The sequence below is a fragment of the Acipenser ruthenus genome, chromosome 7, assembly GCF_902713425.1.
Source record: "Acipenser ruthenus chromosome 7, fAciRut3.2 maternal haplotype, whole genome shotgun sequence".
Lineage (NCBI taxonomy): Eukaryota > Metazoa > Chordata > Actinopteri > Acipenseriformes > Acipenseridae > Acipenser > Acipenser ruthenus.
In genome coordinates this window covers 16699831-16723509 of record NC_081195.1, presented here as the reverse complement: position 1 = coordinate 16723509, position 23679 = coordinate 16699831, and the positions used below count along the sequence as shown (strand labels likewise).

The window sequence follows — 23679 nt, the reverse complement described above, 5'->3', positions numbered from 1 at the left end:
AGCCGTCTAACAAGAACAAGCGTTTACAATTAGTACAACAAAACAAACAAACACTAAACACTCACGGTTTTATCACAGTCCTTCAGCGGTTCTCTCGCATCCATAAGAAGGAGCAGTTCGCATGGCCACATCCCCTTTTGTACCTTCAGCCAAGCCCCCTTGGTTCGCTTTTCCTCCAATCCACGATTGCCACATCACCTCCCGTCTGGAGCGATGACTTGGTGTCCTGTGGCTCCGCCCCCTTTCTAGATGGCCGACTTCCACCTTTCCCTGGAATGAATTGTCAGACCATCCAGTCCGGGGCACACTGTTCCCTTTACACAGTGCCCTCACAGGTTGGGAGGGAGATTTATAACCAAGATTCATTCTTTCTCTGTCACAGTGTACTGCTTACTTTATCATGAGGGGGTTGCTAAACTTTGTGCAATCAACAAAATGAGGTTGAAAATTAACATGCAATTATTCATGCCTCAGTTATGTTTAAAGAGACTGCAGCCTCTATTTTAATGATTTAAACAGCAAGTATGCATTGTTTTTATTGAGGTATTAAAGGGGTTAATAAACCCCTGTGGAAAAAACATGAATAATTGTAATATATAGTTTAATGATGACGCCATTTAGATTTATTGCTAGTGAGTAAATAGGGTTTTCTTTTCATGTACTCTTTTATTGCCAATCTGTGACTTTAGTAATACAGTTTACTGTGTATCCCCAGGCAGTCCTATCTTCAAACAACTTGACTTCATTGACATTTAAAAAATAAAACAACATAAAACATATGGAAACAAACATTTACATAAACTGTTAGTACTGTAGCTGTTAAAGATTGAGTCTTTGGATATGTAGAATTCTAGCATCCTGCTGATTAATTTAATGAAAGTAGGGATAGTGAGCAGGATGTAAGGGTTTCTGGATTTCAGCGTTTATCTCTGTACCACGTTTTATAATGAATTCCGCTTGGCTACGTTTTAGCTTACATTGCCCTCCTGGTACAGTGGCTGCAGTTCCATCACACAGCGAGAGTCAGAGGAAGGTAGAGCAGATGAGGTATTTGCCTCACAAAAACAATTTGATTAGATTGTTGTTGTATTGTATTATATATTGGTAGGCTGGAATGATAGTGCCAGGTGATGTACTGCCTGTTAAAGTAATTGCAGCTAACAAGATAGTTCCCAAAAATGCACTCTGCTATACATATCCATTCATTATGCATTAATTGAAAGAAATGTCTATTAGCAAATATGTTTTTTTCATTTTAAAACATGATATCTGATACTACATAGGTTAAAGAAATCTCTGTTACAACCCATGCTTTTAGACCACAGGTTTTCAAACTGTGGGGCACAACTATGTTATTAGAGGGGCGCCAAGACCTGGCTGGAAAATACCATACTTTTTTCTGACTTCCTGTTTGTAAAAGCTCTGTGGTAAATGGCAGACTTGGTGGGCCTCCAGGATGATTGACTTGAACAACTACCCAGGCAGGGATCACGTTTAATCTGACCAATCCCCATCCACAGAGCTTGTGTCGTTTCAGACCTATCGTAGCTCAGCGACTCTATCACCCAGCCCTCCTTCATTTGAAAGTGCAGCGTGGCGGGTTTTAATTTCAAATACATTTTAAAATCAAATAAATAAATAAATAAATAAATAAATAGATTTAGATACACCTACAGTTTATAAATGATTTTATTATTATTATTATTATTATTATTATTATTATTATTATTATTATTATTATTATTAATATTAATATTATTATTAATATTAATATTAATAATATTATTATTATTATTATTATTATTATTATTATTATTATTATTAATAAATAATAGTCACTTATTTAAGTGTTGCAGCTTTGACACTGTTTTGTTAGCTACACAAACTTTAAGAATAAGTTATGTGAACAAGAGTTATTTGGGGGTTGATATTTTGTGCAGTGTTTAAGGTGCTCACTTTGGAAATGATTAGCATCAACCCATATAATCGAATATAAATCACATTTTAAAGAACCATCCCAGTTACTGATTTTTCTGTATAAAATAAAACTCCACAGGTATGTGAAGTATTTGGGGCTAGCAGAGCTGAAAAGTCAGATTGCCCCATGATTTGAATGGAATGAGGAAGGTTGTTCAGTTCTGCCACAAGCTCAAAGCCAGGTACAGGCAGAATTCACTAAAACCCCTCCCTTGTTTCTTTTTGCAACAGGAACTAATAGCAACAAGAATAAAGAGTAGGGTAGGGTGCCTGTTATATGACTTATTTATCTTGATATGAGTTATGATTTTTTTATTTTTATTTACAGAGTAAGCAACTTCACATGTAATTTGAATTGGTTTTGTTCCCTTACTGTTTTTTTTATAATGTTTGCATTGTGCAGCAGAACCCCAAACCACTCAGAATGATTACAAACACCATAAAATAGTAAGGGAAATGTTAAAAAGCAATTCAAATGACATCTGAAGCTGCTTTCTCTAACAATAACAATATTCAACCTCAATATACTGCCTACTTATAAGTTCTGGCTCCATACACATGAGTAAATATTTGTATTATTGATTTTGGTTTTAAAAATATAGGCCTTTGACCACACCACGTCTTTGACAAAGTGTTTTTATGACATTGTTGCCTTATTTTCTGCTGTGGGAGGTTCCCTCTTTTGTTCCTAAATTGTGTTTTCTAAGTGCTGGCTTCATACAGTATCTTGACAACTTTGTCTCTCTTAATTCCTCACAAAAGGTTGCTCAAGGTTACCTCTTTTCTTTCAAAGAGCTATATTTCCATAAATAACCACATCTTTCTGTTTTCTTTAAATGGCTTTTTAATGACAGTTGTCGTTGTAGCTATTCCATTTGTATTCCAAGTGTTGGCAGTTAGCCAGTCTGTTAATGTCTAGCACTATAGTGTTCAACAGCTGCATTCTAGCTCAGCTGCATAACATGAAGACAACAGTACAGTATTAAAAAAAAAGACTAAAATAACTCATTAGATCTAGATCCTATTAAATGAATGAATGTAATGCATTTTGGGAATCTGAACAGAGGCCTTTTTTTGGCTAAGGCCTTTTTCTGGCTAATCCCTATAACCAGGTTGTTCAACACTGAAACAAAGGTTGATTTTCTTATTATATTTTTGAGCATATTAGTTCATAGCAACATGAAGACAGCTATTTCAGACCTTTTAATTGCTACAGTACCTATTGATAACCGCGTCACTAGTGCTCCCTTGGGTAATTCATTAAGCTGCATTAAATAGTTCTAACTAGGGCCTAGAATATTAGCAGAACTACCGGCAGGTTTAGAGTTAAATTGTCATACCGTGTTGATATTCTGAGTTATACTTCTTTTAAGGTAAACTCCTTAGCCATACAGAAAATGCAGTATTAGCTGAAGTACAGTTGACATTATTAATGCATATTTAAACGTCGTTTACAGTAAATCGCTACATCAGGAGTTGTGCCTCTTACTCTGAATCTTTACTTTAAGGACAGTTTTAAAGAATGTTTTGTTAAGAAACTTTTTTTTTTTTTTTTCAACAATAGCTGTCTATCACACTTACAGTTTAAAAGAGGGTTTATAACTACAGAAATAATAATAAAAAAGCTAGCATTCATTTATAGTGGTTGAACAAAGAAGCGGTAGAGTGTGTATTCTACTGTGTGCACGGAACATCTATTTGACATATTGTACGTTTGCAGTGCAGGTCAAAGGCTACATCCATGAACTGCATGAGCAGTGGTTTATAGCCCATCTGGGACAAAAGGAAAGAAGAGATGCCACATTCAATCAGACTTTTATAAAACCACATTGTTATAAGCAAAAGGGAGATTTCTTCATTAATTGCAACCAAAAGCAGTTCAATTTAAAAAAAAAAAAAAACAAAGGTTCATGGACTAAGAAATTAGCAGTACGAGTTAGCAATTACGAGTCCATCATGTAGTAAGTGTGGGCTAACAAAAATGTCCTCCATAACCAATATCTTTATTTAGGACTTATGCAAGCTGAGTGCATTAGGAAATGGTGAAATGTGAATTTCAACGGGGACATTTACATTTTGTCAACATAAAGCACACAGTAATTTTTGCCAAAATCTGCAGTTTTGATGTGTTGTAATTATGATATATTTTACGAGAGCTCTACATAAGGTTATCCTTAAAAAAATAAATACATAAATAAATGCTTCCACAAAGAGAAAAAAGTAAAAAGTAATATCAGTGGGGAGCAAGCACCAGGTAGGTATCCACACATTCTCTGTACCTGTAATGTAATGATGTTTTGTAAAATGATATGTTGCCTACTGATTATGCCAAGATAGAAATGTCTCAATTGAAATGCATTTTTTCAACATCTTGGGGGGGGGGGGGGTTGTGTTGGTTTAGTAGAATGTCAACAGTAACACAGCTCTTGCTTGTGAACATAAATGTTGTTCTAATACGGTGTCATGCTTCTGATTTGGTGCAGTTCTGCTTTAGCTCCCAGTCCTGTGGGCTGTAACTAACTTATTAACGCTTGTTTTATGTGTAGCATCACCGACCCCATTAGCAATTCAGAAACATAAACAAAAAAATGTGCAAGCTCTGCTACTTTGAGAAGTTGTTGTTTTTTGTTCAAATAAAGAAGAAAAAAAAACACCATCATTTTATATAATTGCCAGCTAAGCCAAGCCATATTCTGAACTATGTACTTACAAGGAAATCCGTGTTTACAAGCAAGCAGGTATGTGTACTGTAGCTGAGGTTGCAGAACAGTAAGCTGAGCTGTTTGTCAAAGGAGAGAAGCTATTGAAACTAATAATAACAGGGTTAAAGGAGAAAACGAATAGTGTGTCTTGTGTATTTGCAGAACAGTATGTACTGTACTGTAGGGCAGAACTGTGAAATCTTTTTAGTAAAGGAGGCATACAAAGAAGCCATGCAAACATATTACTAATGATAAAAAAGAAAGACAACCACATTTTTATAAGTTTAGTGTACTGTAACTAAAAAGCTGAATAGTAGCACCAAAATTAAAACAGGTAAGGTTTAACCAGACTTCAGTAAGACACCACTGCAGTATGTTTGTGCACATTAAAATGTCATGTTTAAACACAACATCAATTTGACTCTGCTTGCTATTACCACAGGCTGCCGCTTTCCCTGTAGACTTCGTAAACCTATTCAGAGCCTTGAATGGGAAATTCCATTTTATAATCTAAAGAACCACATTGTGTGTCAAGAGCCACCCGCTAGACAGCTTTGGTGAGCCTTATCTTAGAGAGATGAGATTAGGCAGTCTATGCAGTAAACATGTGAGGCTTCATATACGCTACAAGAGCCTTGTGACCAATGGTAAAAGTCCTTGAATCTCGTTTCTTTTGTCCCATGACTTGTATACTAGTACACACATTTATCAGCGCTGTATGTGTTCCTGTCCGCCATGACTATTGACTTGAAACCTGAAAGGAAATGGAAAAGACATGCAGTTTTTTCCTGTAGTGTGTTGGTTATAAATCACCCTGTATCATCAATGTCAGGTGTTTGTATCAATCTAGAGGAAGGGTCTCCAACCCAGGTCCTGGAGAGCCGCAATCCAGCAGGTTTTATAGGTGTATTTGTCATCAATGGCTAAAGATCTGGAACACATGTTAATCTTGACTAATTAAGCCAATAATTGGTGCAATTAAGTAACTGAGAGCTCTGTTGAAATAATAACCAGAAGATCCTGTAGCTCTCCAGGACCAGGGTTGGAGACCCCTGCTCTAGAGCAATGCTTACAAGCCATTGTTATGAGGAAACCAAACCACATCCACTGACACTGAATATAAAGGCTTTTTCATCCTGTATGCTCTGAAGTACTCTACCACAGGGTAAACTAAATTGCTGTAGTACATGAGAATAAAAACAGCTCATTTACTTTAATTTCCTATTGCTGCAGTTGATGTCATTCAAAAGGGGAAAACAAACACACACACACACACATTGATCTGCCGTTTGCTGTTAAAGCATTTTTATCTGGTCGTGCAGCTAACATACAGGATACTGCGTATGTTCATCTTGGCTCTGTTCCACTCCAAGTGGGAATAATACAAGAGTTAAACACCAAAAGTGATTTTGAAATGGCATTTCTGCCACAAAATACGCAAGTATATAAACGCTAAGATCCCCTGCCACAGCTCCAAATGCAAAGCTACGGTTATCAGTATCATAGTCCTCAGTATGTACATTTAAAATTTGGTGGTGCCATCATTTTAATTTAATGCAGTCTTTTGTCTCCTATGCTATAGGTGCATCTTCTTCGGCTAGTTTCACAGACCCCAATTAACACTAGTCTTGAACTACCTTACTTAAGGTAACAAAAGATAATCCAGAATTAGTGCTAATCAGGATCTGTGAAAAGATCCACTTGTCATTTATATTCAGTTAATCTTAACAGAGTTGAATCTGATTACCTCCACCACTGAAAAGGACTATTTGATTAATAAATCTAACAGTTCAAATGAGCTTATTTAGCATATTTACCTTTTGTGGAGCCCAAAATGAGACTCAGTGCCCTAAATTACTTCATTGAACTAATTAAGGGTTTAAGTTAATTATTTTAACAATGCCTATAAAACCCGGAGGACTCCAGACTTCTTTGTGAACCCCTGCAGTAGGGTCATAGGTTTTTTAAAATAAATAAATATTAATAGACAAGGAAAACCAAGCAATTTGTCAGTTTGGTGGATGACAATGTGTTTACAGCTTTATTACAACTAATTTGAGAAATGTTTATGCATGACTGTGCACATTTAAGCTTCACTTACAAAGCTTCTGCAAAATTAGGCTTTAAAGATATCCAAATAAATCAATAAAATGCATTCCACTTCCAGCCCACCCCTAATGCAGGGCCTCCCAACCCGAGTCCTGTTCTGGTTTTCATTCCAACTGAGCTCTCAATTACTTAACTAGACCATTAATTGAACTATTACTTTGCTTAATTAGACCTTTTTAGTTGTTCTCAGCTCCTAAAAGGTTGCAGAGTTTAAGTTACTTATAAAATGTTATAGCTAACTTGAAATCTGCAGCTGTTTAAGAGCTGAAAACAAGTAAAAAGGTCTAATTAAGCAAAACCAGAAGACACATGGGGTCTCCAGGACCCATGAGGTCCCGAAGACCAGGGTTGGAAAGCCCTGCCCTAATATCTTTATTGAAAGGAAGGGCAGGAATAAAAATTAATCTGAATCTCTAATCAGCGCATTCATGAGAATCACATCATAGTGTAACACAGAATAACCTGCAGGTTGTCTGGGCTGTCTGCATCTTCTGAAATCTGTAAAGATGGGTGTGGCAGGGCAGAAGCCCTGCTGGTGTAATAGTGTGTATGTCTGGGAATGAAAGGTTGGCAGGGATGGGGTTAAATCTATCCCTGCCAGCAATCACAGGTGTGCAATGCCACAATGAGTTTTATCGAAATGGCAATTTAAAATTGCCAGTGGTTAAAGAAAAAAAATGTGCAGCTTTCCATTAATATGAATTGGTGTGGGACCAGGATTTCAACACCTGAGGGGAAAACAGTATTGTGTCCACATTTCCAGCTTATTCAATTGTCCGTGAATAATTTTGTTAGCCCACCACATAGGACCTCATAATTATGCTTGTATTATTTCAAAGGAAGAAAATAACATTAGAAAAAAAATGCTGTGGAATGTTCTCAAACAATAGTATAAGGCAATCTAATAGTTTTCTCTAGTGATTATGGAATAGGGGGTGTAATTTAAATTAAAGCGCAGCTTCTGTCTTTCTGAGCTATTGTGTTTGTAGTGTAGGGTTTGGGAAGACCCATAACCTTTTTTTGTTAAAGATGCCTTTTAGGTATCTGGGTATCTAAGGCAATGCCTGTTCACTTGTCTTGACTTTCGTAGATTGTATTTTTATATATAGCTGGGGAACTGCTTGTCCAATTGAGATGAAACTTGGTTAGGCCGCTCTTATCCAAATGTTTGGTATCGGAATCTGGGGTATACAGAGATACAGTTTGGATTAGGGATTGCCCAGCTGTGGGCTAATTGATTACTTTACGTGGGCATTGCTACGAGTCCATCAAACAATGCTGAACTTGTACCCTGGCTATGGATGCTTTGAAGACAGTAATGCACACCGCCACTGTGCTATAATTGAATACAAATGGTTTGATGATCACCTACTTCCATGGCCACCAATTCTGGGAAATATTAATGACTGAATAGATTAACATCATTCGAGCCACATCAAAGCACCTTGTGGAGTCCACTTTGTGCCAACCCATATAAGGTACAGTTCTTAAACAGGCTCACGGTCACACTTACAACATCTGCATACGCTGGTTGTCCAGTAGGTCAGGGTTGATCTACTTTTTCATATTACTGGCAGTTATAACTCTGCATTTACAGCAGGGGATGTATGTTATCAGCAGACTTTTTACAAGCCTTGCTGCTGGAGTACCTTATTGAAGGCTGCTTACCAACATGCTGAAACTGCCATATTCCCTTTTCTTGTTACTCAGTCCATGCTGATTGTAGCCAGACTGTTGCCAACCTTATTTCTAAACCACAAATAAAAGTTAAAGTAATCCAAGCCATCCATTCTTTCGTTGGTTAGGCATGACTCAGATGAATGGCTCAGTACGACTTGGATGAGTCATGTTTTAATTTCCTATTTCTGCACACCAGCTTGTGCAGGTTAAAGAAGTCACATACACGATTTTAAAATCCATTTGTAGTCTTTTTACTGGTGTTCCTGAACCTATCACTGCTCTCTTGTTCCAGCACTCAGCGTAAATATTACTGGTTTAAATTCAAGGTTTAATGTGTATCCCGTATTCACAATGTTATTTAAGTGCTAATTTGTATTGTAGTGTACGCAGATGAACATTTTTTAATTCTGTCAAATGACGAGGCTCCACTGCAACAATCTATATTTGTTAGAATTTTAAAAATGTAATGTAAAGATGGATACATTTTAATACCCAGAGAATTCAAATCAGAATGTAGACAAACCCTTTCACATGCAGACAGCTTTCAAACAATATCATTTTAATACCTACACAGACTACTGCTAGAACAATGGCTTGCCCGTGCAGCACTATATGTAGGTTAGCTTTCATTAGTTGTTTAGCTCATGGCTAGAGACTTACCAGCAGGTGGCAGAATAGCTAGTTAAAATGGCAATACTGTGTTACCAGCAACCAGGTGCTTAACAATGTACACCACAGACACGTAAAGACATTCATGCAAACGAGATGTTGCATTTCAGTTACTATATCCTGAGAAAATGTGTCTGTAATGTATCTATTGGATTTATAATTAACTAGTGTTTTTTAATGTTTTTATTACTCTCTGTTTAGTTTCCGGCTAGCTGATAACTGCTCGCCTTTAAGCTTAAAAACCAATTGTGTCAGTTGCAGCAGTAGGGAGTTATAAGTATTACACATCTCCCTTATAAATCAGAAAGTGAAACAGCAAGGAACTTGTGGATCCCTTTTTCCCCTACATGGTGTGTTTATAATGGTACTATTTTACCATACATGGAGCTGATAGTTTTTATATTCTTCTTAAATACTGGCTGTGAAAACCAGCTTTAAACACTGCATGTTTAAAACTAGTATTTCAGCACATGTACTGTTTGTTGATATTATAAACAATTTATCATGCAGTTTAGGGCAAAACACAACTTGTACTAGGAGGATGTTGCTAGCCACAGGCTGGTAATACTTGCTAGACGCAGGAAAGTGCTGAAGAATGACCTGCTTTGTAAATAATTTATACAGAGCAGAATGTGAAAATTAACCCAATTCTTTCCTTGCAGTGTTCTAGTCTTTCTTGACAACACTGCTGTGAATATATTCCCCCCCCCATCTTTTTTCTTTATCTTTTTCTTCTTCTTCTATTTTGATTGAAGCCTATTGGATGATGTATAAGGAGACTGTTTCCCGGCTAGATATACTACAGCAAAGGGGAGTGAGAAGTGTGGTAGCAGGAATTGAAATAAAGTGAACTGTGTTTTTATTGAGCAGTGAGAAAATACAAGAAAGAGAATTCACACAGCATCGGCAACTCTCTCTCTCTCTCTCTCTCTCTCTCTCTCTCTCTCTGTTATTGTTTTTGCCTGTTGCCAGCTGAAGGGAGGGGTTTTCTTTAAGATGCTGTAACCTGATCTAGTGGCACTACTTTTACTTGGGAGAGACTTCCTTTTCTGGTAGGACCTGATGCATCTGGCTTGTTTGGTGTGTTTAGCAAGCAGCAAATCCCAGGGAATCACATCTGATATCTCATTAGCAAAGGAAGAGAAAATCATTGACTGAGGGGTGGGGGTAGGGGGGTGGGGGAGCTTCTGAGACTTCAGTAGTCTCCCGTTAATTCACCATCTCTCTCTCTCTCTCTCTCTCTCTCTCTGAGAGTCTGCACATCAGTACCGTTTTAGGTTCTGGAAAACACAAGAGGGTTAGAGACTATAAAAATCAAGTCTAGGTGTTAACCAACCGGAGGGGGTCATACCTAGTTTAACACATTATTCAATAGGATATTGATTCTCAATAATTATTATTGCTATTTATTTTCTTTCAAACTGGCTTGATGTGAAAGGGAAGAACCACTAGTAATTCCTAGCTGGACTTTACTGGTGCTGTGTTTTGATACAGCAGCTCTCCATTTCACTGGCACTGGAAACCACCTCAGATGAACTTTTTTTTTTTTTTTTCACTGAAGCACTGATTTTGCTGCAGTTCTTAATGTTGGAATAAAAGGGAAGATATAAAAATGAGTGAGGAAGCCAAAGAAAAGGGAGCCGCCAAGCCTGCTCACAGGAAAAAGAAAGGCAAAAAGGTAATGCAGTTTGCTTCATAATGTGGCAGTGCTTTGGATAACTGTCCATTTTCATTAATTATTACAAACTTTTACTAGCAACAGTTTAGTCCCGACCAACAGCTAGAACTTTCTAGAAAAATAAGCTTGCTATTAGTGCTGATTCATCAAATGGGTGTGTTCGTTGTGAGATGTCTTGATTCTTTTATGTGTGTGTGTGTGTGTGTGTGTTTATCATAAAGAGATTTGTGTGTTTGTCATAAAACAGTTGTATATATTAAATATCTTCAGCATTGTTATCTGCCGGTGGATCTTTTTCATAAATGTGCGCTGTTTCAACTGAGAAGTTAATATTGTGATGTACACAACAAGTGCGTAACAGCATCTTTCAGCAGTTACAGAATCAGTTATTCAGCACTGATACCCATTACAGGAGGATTTTTGCCTATTAATTACAGTTATAGGCGTTGTTGCTGCATTTGTGCCTTTTATCAGTGGATATTAATGGGTTGCTGTGCGTAACTGTTGACTGAATTCTACAGTGTAGGAAAAATACCCCTTTTGACTGCTGTTGTGTGGTCATTATTGGACTCGTAATACAGTCAATGCTGTGGCATCTGTTAAGTAAAGCTGCCTCCATCACACACAGAGTAAATAACATTAGTTGCTTGTTTTGAGTGTAATCTGGTGTTACCTCAACCTGTTGCTTAGTATGCTCTGTGTTTGTGGTATGAATACAAATTCCATGTAAACTTGTAAAAAAAGAAAAAAGAAAATTATGGTTAATATATTATAAAAAGATAGAAAAAACATTTTGAAGGTGCACATTTTCACTGAGGGTGTGGTCTTGTTGTGAAAATAAAAGATTACAAGATGAAATCTTTAACGAAATATACTTTTATTAAGGTGATATATCCAAATAACAAATAATATAAAAATGAATATAAACATGGTTGCATATTGATGTGAATATTATTTGCAGTTTTGGTAACAATTTTACATTACTAACTCCACCGTAGTAACACAGTAAGTACTTATGTGGTTGTATAGTTTTAATACAAAATGACATATTTAGGCAATTGCTAGTGTCTTTTGTAGTTACACTGCATATATACTCATGTGGTTTTGAATTTACAATGTTACTATGTTGTATTAATTAACCACCTTTCCTCACACTTGCCATAAAGGTAATCGGTTTATGAAAAACAACAGTTGTGCAGAACTTCTAAATATGGTTTTATTTGGCCAGTAATTGTGTAAAACATGATTTGCTTTGGATTTAATCATTTAATTAGCAGATCAGAGACGGTAGATTGCAGTTTTTAGTGCCAGAGTGCATATTTATTCAAATACAAATAGAGCGCTCACAGAGCAAAATAAACAGTTAAACAAAGCAATCACGCACCACAAAATCAAAAAGAAAATCCTCACCCAAGAAAACCTATTAGGGTGAGCTGGAGCCAGGCCCGGTGCTGGGTTAAGTAGCGCCCTCGGCGCTGCCCACGTGCACGTAAGTCTTTAGGAAGGGGCCAGAAACTACAACGACAAGCTCCACAGTGCTGCACGTCAGAGTGCGAGCTGAGCTTCAGAGTCAAGACTGTCGCGTTTTTTTTTTTTTTTTTAAACCAAAAATGTTACTGTCAACCACATTACAATCACAACTATTTTAAAAGCTATTTACAATTTGTGATTTTCTACCCGATTTCCATTTGATGTATACGAAGGAAAATTCAGTGCTTCATTTTATTTATTTTTTTATTTTTATTTATTTATTTTTTATTTATTTTTTTTTCTATAAATTTAGTCGTCGCCAATTATTTTTACCCCGGTTTTCACCCCAATTTAGCATGCCAAATTATTATCTGTATCCCCGGCTCACCGCTCGCAACCCCCCGCCGACTCAGGAAACGGAGGCTGGAACACGCGTCCTCCGAAACGTGCTCCTTCCAAGCCGTCATTTTTCGCACTGCAGATCCACAGCAATGCTACCAGACCTATAGTGCCGGAGGACAACACAGATCTGGCGGCTCCGCTGCAGAGCCACAGGCGCCCTATCGGCCACAGGGGTCGCTGATGCGCGGTGAGCCGTGGATTCCCCTGCCGACCTAAGCCCTCCCTACCCGGGCAGCGCTCAGCCAATTGTGCGCCGCCCCCTAGGAACTCTCGGTCACGGTCAGCTGTGACATAGCCTGGATTCGAACCAGCGATCTCCAGGCTATAGAGCACATCCTGCGAGGAGCGCCAGTGCTTCATTTTAAACGTAAAGCAACATAAAAAATAAACGTTTCATAAACATTTTAATCAATTAAGAATAAATGTATCATTTATGTATTGGGACAGCAAACATACTCTCATAAATAAGTTAATAAAAACTGTTTATAAAAAACACTATTAATCTAATCCACTTCCTTTTTTATATGATAGCTATGTTCCTTTGAACTGCTTTGTCTGGTATCCGTGTCTATAAATAATGATTTTCAATGTTTTTTTTACTCCAGAAATAAATTTGCTCCCCATTTATTGAAAATAATTATAAAAGCTTAAAGGGGCAAATCTAGCAAGAGATAGCATAGGCTTGGAAAAAAGAAATTACATTTTTGTTTCACTTAAACATAGTTTATGAAAAGCTCAAGTTTTTTGAAGTTGCACAAAGTGGAGCAAATTTTGCACTGGACCAAAATGCTTTGTAACTTGTCCTTTAATAATTTAAAAATATCTTACCTGAGTCAGATGGCAATTCTATGAGCTTTCCTGCTGGCGAACACTCGTCGATCGGGTCAGAGTAGCCCATTTTTTCTGCAGTGTCATTCTCAATGGACAGCATGGACAGCATGGACAGTCCAACCAGTCTCTCTTGGCTCATAGTTGAACGAAGATACATTTTTATTAGTTTCAGTTTGGAGAAACTTCTCTCTCCTGACGCCACGCTGACAGGGATCGTTAACAGTATTCGGAGTGCAGTCCAGGTATTGGGAAAGACATCACTAAACCCATGAGATAAATTGAGCTGCAAAGCATCCACTGGTGATGATTTCTGTGGCTGAAGGTTGGCCAAGCTGACGAGTTCTTCACATAGCTCATTTCCATCGATGTCGGACTTTCCTCGATATGTCAAGTGTATCTGAAGATTGTTACACTTACTGCGCAACTCCTCTTTTTCCAGATCTTTAACACTGTGGATGTCGTACAGTACACTGAAGTATCTGCAGTGTTCCTGTGCTCAAAGCGATGCTCAACGGATTGCAAGGCAGTGTCGACACGCGTATTGAAGCACTGAACACGAAGTCGCTGTTCTGGATCTAGCATAGCTTGGTCATCACACTCATAATCAAACTGTTTTCTCTTGCGGCGTGGTCGTTTCACATTTTCTGCTGAGAATTCTGGTGTATTTCCCATTTCTTCAGCAAGGTCCCTTGCTGTTGTTTTGGCATCACTGAGTCCTGTTTCGCAGTACTTTATCAAGAATGAATTAGTTGCCTCAACAACTCGGACTGCTGCACTGATGTCGAATGATTTGCTTTGCATGATTTTACTGACTTGATTAATGCGAAACAGTCTATCATACCACACAACAGGTAATACCTGGAATGTATACTCCTGGAGTTAGCGGTGAGAGCATCATGCACCTCTCCAATCTGAAACCGCACTGCTTTGACACTTTCCACTCTGCACTCCCATCGTGTCTGGGACAGTGGTTTCAACGTAAGACTCGATACATGGTCAGTAAACAATTTCCAGCGGTAAGTCGATGCAGTGAATATAGTGCATATTCTCTGCAAAACACCAAAAAAAGTGTGCTTCGTTGGAGCTCATAGCTACATCACCAGTGGCAAGATTCCATCTGTGACATCCATAAGGAACATAGAAAGCCAAATGGTTCAGGTCCAGGATTCTACGTTGAACACCCAAATGCTTTCCTGTATTGGAGCCATTGTCATATCCCTGACCTCTACAGTCATCAATGTTTAAACCAAGCCTCTCCAGTTCTTGCAGAAATGATTCTGTAATACCTGTTGTGTCTTCAACAACAAGGAAGCTTAAAAAGTGCTCATTGATTTTAACTTGACAGTTGCTTATAGTAACGAATCGTAAAGTCACAGACATTTGCTCTTTGTGACTCAAATCAGGTGTACAATCCAAGGTTACAGAAAAGTACTTTGCTTCTTTCAGACGTTTCAGAATTTCGTTTCTCACTTTACCTGACATGATCTGGATTAGCTCGTTCTGAATGTCCTTGCTCAGGTAATGATCACGGATTGCATGTGACATTGCACATCTGACATGCTCCTGCATCACTGGATCAAATTTACCAAGCAGCTGAGACTCCGCTTGCAAGATTTAAAACGAGATTACAATTAGGAATGGAGGCTTGTCTGCGGGATTTAAAGCTGTTAAAGTTCAGATACAGAGGATTTAAAACAGAATTGCAAATTGTGGCCAAATATTAAAAAAATGCCTACACACACGAGAAGAAAGTGCCCGTGATCATAAGGATTTCGTTGTGGAAGACAGCAAAGGAAAGATGGGACAACTTAAGTGTGCAAGAACTGTCGAGTTACTACTATACATATTTTGACAGAAAAAAAACGCTCAAGCATGTTGGAAAGTAACTGAAAATAATAATGTTATACAGGTATATAAACAGCGAAATCCCTGAAAAAAACAATTTACATATATAGGCTAAAATGATCTCTAACATGATCGTTGGTAACATCATGATAATCTGTTATTTGTTCGGCATCAGGGATATACTGGAGGCACCTCTCTTTAGTTTTAGACATATCTGTCACACTTTTACTAAGAACCGACTGTGATAAAATATGGTATGGACAAATTGTTGAATATTGGAACGTGGGGATGTAAGGTAAGCACCCGTCTGTGCGTATGTATGTCAAACTGACATTTTTCCATGTACAGCTTGGATGTTTTTTTTTTTTTAAACACTGTTACTGACATACATAACTGGGTGTTACAATATATCAAATCAATATGTTTTTCCAGTGGTTCATTTGCTAATGAGTTAAGGACCTTGGATTCCACATGGGCCCCATAACTATCCCAGCCGTGCCAGTAGCGAAAACAATCGTGTTATGATACAATGGCAAGTCTGTCACGTGATGTGGCTTATGGCTGTAAAGAACAAGGGGACAGCTGTTACATGGACAGTACTGTACAGTGCTAGGATAAATGAACAGCAATGGAATTGACAGTCAAATCAGATTTGTCCTTCAAGTCTTGTTTGAAGACATTCTTGCTCATTATAAGTAAATGGGTGAAAAACTAGCAAGGTGGCAATACAATGGTCCTGATACCTAATCGCTAGAAGTAATATTCCCTATGCACTACAAGAAGAACAATGGAAAATAGTGATTGATCCAAAGCAGCCCAATAACAAACCAAAACCTAGGGAACTCAATTCAGCAGGGTCACAATGCACCTACAGCTGACCCACACAGGCCTCCACAGACAGAAAGAAACTAGTGCCCGAAAACAAGTACCGGCGCAACCAAACCATCAATACAATATTATGAAAGAATTAAAGTGAGTGTGAGATGGAAGGTTTTATACAATAGAGAGACTGTTGTCTCTTTTGTATGCTCCGTGTCAACTAGTAATAACTGTTCCAGTATATGAAAAGCACTTTGGTCTTATCTTGTTTTAAGGTCTCGGTTTGACTTCAGCTAAATTAGTAACATTGTGAATTACTGTAAAAATTATATATTATAGGAAACAAGACAGATGCCTGACACTTTACCAAGAGATAATTGACTGAAGGTAGAATAAAGAACTGACCTGCAACAAATATGGAAGTACAAAGCCTCTGGCACAATTTGCAGTACTTATCAGTAAGCATATTTATTTTCATCCATGTGGAAAATACCAGAGGTCTTGTCCTTTTTTTATAAAATTGAAAATGCTGTATAACTAAAGAGTTCTGTTTTGTACTTAAAGTCATAAAGAAGCACACAAATAACGCCTGTAATGTTCTAAATGACAATCCTTTATTGAGTTTTCCAGAAATGTATTTTTTTCCACGTTTTAAATAATATTTGAAACATTTGTGAAAAATTCCCTTTCCCATTTTTGTTGCTCCAAATCTGTACATATTCATTATGCCAGATTGACCTTTAACTGTTGATACAGTGTGCTGAGGCAGTGTGTTGTAAACACTGTAGCAGACAGAGACTGTTATGAAGATCTCTCCCTGTACTTGACTTGACATGACATGTATTGGCACAGCAGAAAGATGCCATCAGCTCTTCCAGTGGATGCCAATCATCATTACAAATGCTGATCCTGTTCTAGTTTCTGGCGGATGTCAGGGCCTTCACAGCCGCTCGCGCTCGTCCAGTGGTCAAGGATTTTCTGTACGTCAAGGAGCAGTTTCCGTCTAATGAAGTCAGGTGAAATAAAAATAAATTCAGTTCCCCGTTGAGTAAAATGAGGACAGATTTTCTTATTTCAGGAAAGGAGATTTAGCCCTTACATGTTTTGATTGTAGTAAAGGTTCATTTTTGTATTTATTGCATGGGAACCCTGGGCAATAATGTTGTGAGAGAGTAATTGCAGGGTGTAATAAGTATCCTGCTTAAATATATTCCAATTTTAACCCTCAGATACTCGCATATATTAGGAGGCAAAAATGGCCATGTTCGTATTCATTCCTAGAACAGAATTTATAATTCCAATATAAAGATAAGCAAAGGACACCAATGCATAAATTATGCCTGAAGTAAATTACACACATGCTACTGTACAGAATAGTGTTTCACTTATTTGAGTTTATAAGGCAATATGGCATATACAACAGGGCACTGGGAATTTCATTTGAACCTTTAGCAGTAATAATTTGATTAGACAAACACATGTATTTTTCAAATGCCCCCTGGTTCCAGTTAGCATGGATAAAGGAGCTAATTCATAATGACTGCATATTCAAAAAATATTTTTAATTTTGAAAGAACATTCATTTGTGAAAAACCTTTGTCCCAACGCTTCTAATAATAATAATAATAATAATAATAATAATAATAATAATAATATCAAAGCTCAGGCAATAATGTAATGGGAGAATATTAGTACTTATTAAATGTAATAACCAAGGCTTTTAAAACCTTTTGTCTCTCATATTAACATACCCACATTATATAAACAAACTTCCTGTGTAGCAGGTCTACACCTTGATGGTAAGCGATGGGGTCCTAATGCCTGCTGCACAGGAAGTTAATTTATAGTGTAGGAGCAGGATGCATTTTCCTGTGTCAAAGGGAAAATAAACTTTGAAAAACAAAAAAAGGTCAACAGTTTAACATTAAAATGTGTCGGATAATGTTATGCTAATGAGAGGGAAGAAGATGTTTTTGAAACCTTGGCTATTGTCCTGGACAAAGGATGAAATCCCTGTTAACAGGATAGTGGAAGCTGTCATATGAGTGTCTATCTGTCTGTCCATTTGTCCATCTATATGTCACATCTACATTTCTGTACATATCTGGAAAACCGCATATTAAATTTTGATACAACTTGGTATTGACATTATTGAGCTTTAATTATTGGGAGTATCAGATTGTGCTAATCTGTACATGCTGTTGATATTTGTCATGGTCTTTTTGCATTCTGTCCCTGCATGAGAAAGGAAAACAAGATGTATTATGTAACAGGCACTACTACTACGACTAATGATGAACGTGGCCATTTTAATCTCTACAGTATTCTCTGAAATCATCCCCATACTTTCCAGACCCTGGGTACTCACCTACAACAGGACCTGGCCATGCTACAATAATAGCCTTGGATTAGAACATGAATCCCTGTTTCTTTTATTTATTTTGGACTTATAACTTATCTTACAATAATATGTTCTGTGTGCTTCTCTGTTGTGTTTCTGTGTAGATTAATTACCATGATCTATTCCAGAAAAAGATTTTTCAGACAGAAACAGTATAACAGTATATATTTTATCCCTGGTATTGTGGTTTCTGCACAAGAAACAAAGTGGCAAAAGACATATTTTCATAAAGTAATATCATTACTGTGGTTTACTTCTGCCTTTTTAGATGTTTACGCAAGTGAATAAACTAATTGTACAAATTGTACAAAGAAAAAACACCTCACTGTTGTGGTTTATTACAGTCCTCATAACAGAAAATACTAGGATCACAACAGAACAAAACGTTGATCACTATGCTTAACATGTACCTTGCAAGTTGGGCCAGTGTTTGAAATGCGGTAAGCACACCTCCATCTGTATACCGATTCTGACTCGCTTACCAAATCTGAAGCTGCACTTTGAGCCTGTTTTTTTATGTTATTGTTAATCCCAATGTCCCACACATCACTTGTGATTTTGGAAATTTTCTCGCAAATTGTGGCAGTGTGGTAAATCGATGCAAGGCAAAACGCGTTATGATAATTATTTCTAATATTTATCAACTATGTAATTTATGGCGAACACTGACGTGGATTTTTGCCTTCAAATTAATGTGCAGCAATGTTCGATTCGATTATTTCAGATAGTTTCTCCGCCACACTAAAGAAAATAATTATTACTTCATAATAATGATAATTACTGCATACCCCTGTGTTCACGTTGCACTGCTAAAGTCTTCTCTCGTTGATCAATGAATGAGCACTGACACAAAGTGAAATGTGCAGAGATATGTGACTCTTGCCAAAATGAAATCTGATCAGAATTAAAGTTCGGCCAATCAACATGCAGTGATTATACTGACGTTAATTGTGGCCAATAGCAGCTAACAGAAACAGGAGCGGTATAAGGAATCAGAATGCAAGCTGCACAAACTGTGCTGAATTGAGAAACGTTGCGCTAGTGGACTGTGGGCGTGGATGGAATGCATCTGCGTTGGATTAAAAGCAGATTAAGTAAGTCCCGGTACCCAGTACAGGCATCAAAATAAGTCCCGGTATGGAGTACCTTTGAGTACCAGCAGAATTTCACCCCTGCCTGCGAATTATTCCAAATTAAAATGCTCTGTTTAATAAACGGTTTTGGCACATGAGTACACTTGAGTGCCCAGAATGGTTCTTCCCTGGAGATAGAAAGATGTAGAAACTGCCTTTTTAACCTGACAAACCCTCATGTTTAATGTATGAGAAAAATATAGAATGGTGCTCAGCTTTGCACTAGTCTGTCTGGAAGTAAAGAGATTGCCGCAGAATGTGATTTACTGTAAGTTGCCAATATTTTAGAAAATTTAATTTGAGCCTTTTTTTGTTTCAAGGATTAAGAAAAAAAGAGGCATTATAGTCCATTGTTCTTTCACACCAAATACTGGATCTAATTTGGATTATTCTACTTTTAATGTTATTCATTCTGAATCTGCTTTAACACTTGCTTCAGAATGATGTAATTCAATGGGAGTGCAATGGTTCTGCACTAAGAGCAGGAACTGTGCAATGATAGTAAACCTTTTAATAAGTCACCTGAGTTTAGGAGCAGCTTTTCAGTTTTACATTCCTGCCATAGATATGTGTAGCATAAGGTAGGTCAGACAAAGTATTTTTCTAGGAGTAAGAGCCAGAGCCATCTAGTCATCTGAACAAGATGATGCTGGCACTTATGAATATAAAGACACATTTCCTTATGCAGACTGCATTGCATATATCTACTGTATTGCAGGCAACTTCAGCAATGGCCAAAAGTTTTGCATCACCTACATTTTGAGGATTGAGACAACTTGTTCTTTTTAAAAAATGTTTGAATTAAAGCTTTGTGGATTAAGAGCCCTATATCTTTTTAATTAAACCCTTCCAAACTAATTTCGCAAAATAAGATTGTATATTTAAATGACAAAAAAGTATATTACTGTAATCTGCATTCAACGTCATTCAATTTTTACCAAGATATTAATCAACTGAAAAAGAATGCCTACTGCCAAGAGTTGAGAGTTGCGATCAATAGGGTAGCTGCAGTACTAGCTAAACTGCTGATGCGGGATATTTACTAACAACCGTTCACTTGCACATCCATCCACTCTACGCACTACTGCCTTGGCACTTTGTTTCTCTGTGGCTGAGTATGCCTGCTCCACCTGGGGATGCTCTATGCACTATCTGACATAGCGCCCCCCTAACATCAGGAGGAAAGTAGCAGGCGACGACCAGCAAATACAAGAGTCGGACGACCACCACCCGCTATATGGACATCAGCCAGCTCACAGTCATCTCCCATTGAGAAACAGCTTTTTGTCCTCCACTGTACCACTGCCCACATCACTGGAATCTGCCAGAATTACCCTCTGGCAAAATGAATGGGAAAAATTAAGTGACAAAGCTGTTGAATGGAGCTGGACAGGAATTACCCCCAGTGAGGAATTGGCATTCGGCCTCAACTGCAAATGGCACACATGGCGGAGCCTGAACAGACTGCGAGTGGGTTTTGACAGATGCAACTTTCTCATGAAATCATGGGGCCTCTACACAACCGACCTTTGTGTATGTCAGGAGAAGCAAACCATGAATCATATCCTGAGATGCCCTGCAGCTCCACAGTGCACTCCACAAGATATGGCAATACCAAAACCAGAAGCAGTGGCCTGTGCAGAATACTGGGAGAAGACCATATAGAAGGTTGGACTGGAGACACGATGAAGACGACGCTGGATTTCAATTATTCTTCAGGGAGATGGATATTTGCTACCGTGTATAGGTAATGAGCACAAGAGTGTCTAATTAAACTCGGAATGGCTCAGACCTCTATATGGGAGTCCACCCATGTTCATTGAGATGTAAACTTAGCATTACAAAACTGGTTTAAAACTGTTCAATGTTTCCATATTTCTATGGGCTGTGCTGTATAACAGTTTAATATCATACAGTCCTAATTGTATTCTACACTTTCCTGACGTGTAATCTCAAGTGAGTGCCAATACACCAGTGTCCTGTATTGGAGCCATTGGCTGCTCCAGGATAGCTACAGTGGTATGAGGCTATCATTGGTGAATAATACCACTAACATTTTCATATTTTGACAAACCAGTGGTATGAAACAATTCACAGCTGTTTGCAGTGCCGCATCAGTATAGTGCAATCTGTGTTGAGATTCCCCCCAAACCCCCAAACCCCCCAACCCCCCAACCCCCCCAGAGTGACAAACAACTAAGATATGCATAGTTACAGTAATATGAAGTTTTCATGCTTGGTCAGCATTGGTGTCATGGTACCACTTTAGACAGCTAAAAATAAATCCTCAAGCTCTTTCCCTTAATTGATGAGTCATTCAAATGTATGAAAAAATGTCTTTAAATATAATAGACAGAACAGCATGTCTGTTTTTCTTCAGACATGGTATGCAAAACAAACACCCCAAAAAAAACACATCCAGTTGACTATAACATAACCTGAGCTGCTATAAAATTGTACAATGTGAAAGAAAACCAGTACAGGTTCACACGATATGTTCTGTATGCGGAAAAGAGAAGTGATCTCTGTTAGTTTCACTGGGGGTGCAACGTGGAAAGTAATCTGTATCAGAGTCTGCGGAGCTGTGAAAGATTCCCGAGGTCTTTCACAAGTGCTTATGTAGGAAGTTAGAAGCACAGACTATGTGTGTGTGTGTGTGTGTGTGTGTGTGTATATATATATATATATTATACACAAACAGTTTTTAACAAGAATAGCAACATATCTAAACATACATATTGCAATAATATTGAACATAATATGACCACATTTTTTTTCTTTGATTCAAGTGAAGCCTATTTACAGTACCATGCCATACACTTAAAACTATGGTGTTACTGTAATGTTGACAGTAAAGTTGAGGCTACGTACTTTATTGCAGAGCAGGAAGATTCTGAAAGCTCGTAATACTCCACACCTATTGTACATGCCAATAGGATTGGCTTACAGTCAACCCAAAAAAGGGAATGCCCCGAGTAACCCAGTTCCTAGGGTCACACACTATCATTAATTACTGTCTTGTGTTAACCCATTTATAGAGGCTGGTTTAGACAACACATACTTCAAAATGAAATGCTGACAATTGGCAACCTGTTTTAAGAAAACTCTCAGACTCAGTTAAAAGGTAAAAGTCTGGCGATTATTCTGGAATCGGAAAACACAGACAAAGAATTCTCCTGCGGAATCATTAAACCACTAGAGATTCTACTTGATATTTATAGAATGCTTGTTATTCCATGCTGCAGTTTGCTTCAAGACCAGCCAATTAACCTCTCAAATGTTGACAAATATTTAGGCTATTGATTTTGAGGACTGCCAGTATGTCAAACCGCAGTCTTAAAATCTGGGACAACTGACTACTGTCTCACACTAACCTTGTGCTTAATCTATTTACTTACTTCTTATTCACACTAACACTATTAGCACTGGTCCCCCGATTCTTCTGTTGAAGATCTTTTGATTCTTTGCATGTACTTTTTATACGTCAATTGGAATATGAAGCTATTTAAAAAATGACACTATATATATATATATATATATATATATATATATATATATATATATATATATATATATATATATAATATATATATAATATATATATATAAAACGTTCCTGTTGTGTTCTAGCCCCGTGTTCTAGCTGCAATCACACGTACAGCAAGATACCAGGATGCTGTGGTTTATCTATTGTGCTTCATAAGACATATTTAGATGTTGTAAAGTGAAGAACCAGAAGATTAAAAGGGTGATGTAAGAAATATTAATATTGTTTGGTTACAGCTCCTTAAAAAATAAGCAAGGGAGTTTCACTTCGTAAGGGATTTGAAGAGAGCCTGCTTTTAGTACCAGGAGAATAATTATTTCAGTGCAGTAGCGGTAAACCCAGCCTCTGGAAGCTTTTTTAACACTTAAGCTCATGAATGATTTAATAACGGGGATACACGATTATCCAGGGATTTCC

The 23679-nt window shown here is 37.6% G+C and overlaps 1 protein-coding gene across 3 annotated transcripts in view; it reads left to right on the top strand.

Annotated features, from left to right (window-relative positions):
- The window catches only part of LOC117415415 (ankyrin-3-like), a 271787-nt gene that overhangs the window by 39768 nt on the left and 208340 nt on the right, over positions 1–23679 (top strand). Inside the window, exon 1 of one of the 3 annotated variants that reach the window (XM_059026457.1) lies at positions 10368–10815. The exons of the other annotated variants lie outside the window; for them this stretch is intronic. Coding sequence (XP_058882440.1) covers positions 10750–10815 — 66 coding nt within the window. The 5' untranslated portion in view covers positions 10368–10749. Of the gene's footprint in view, positions 1–10367; positions 10816–23679 lie in introns of those variants that run through there. 3 annotated transcript variants of the gene reach the window in all.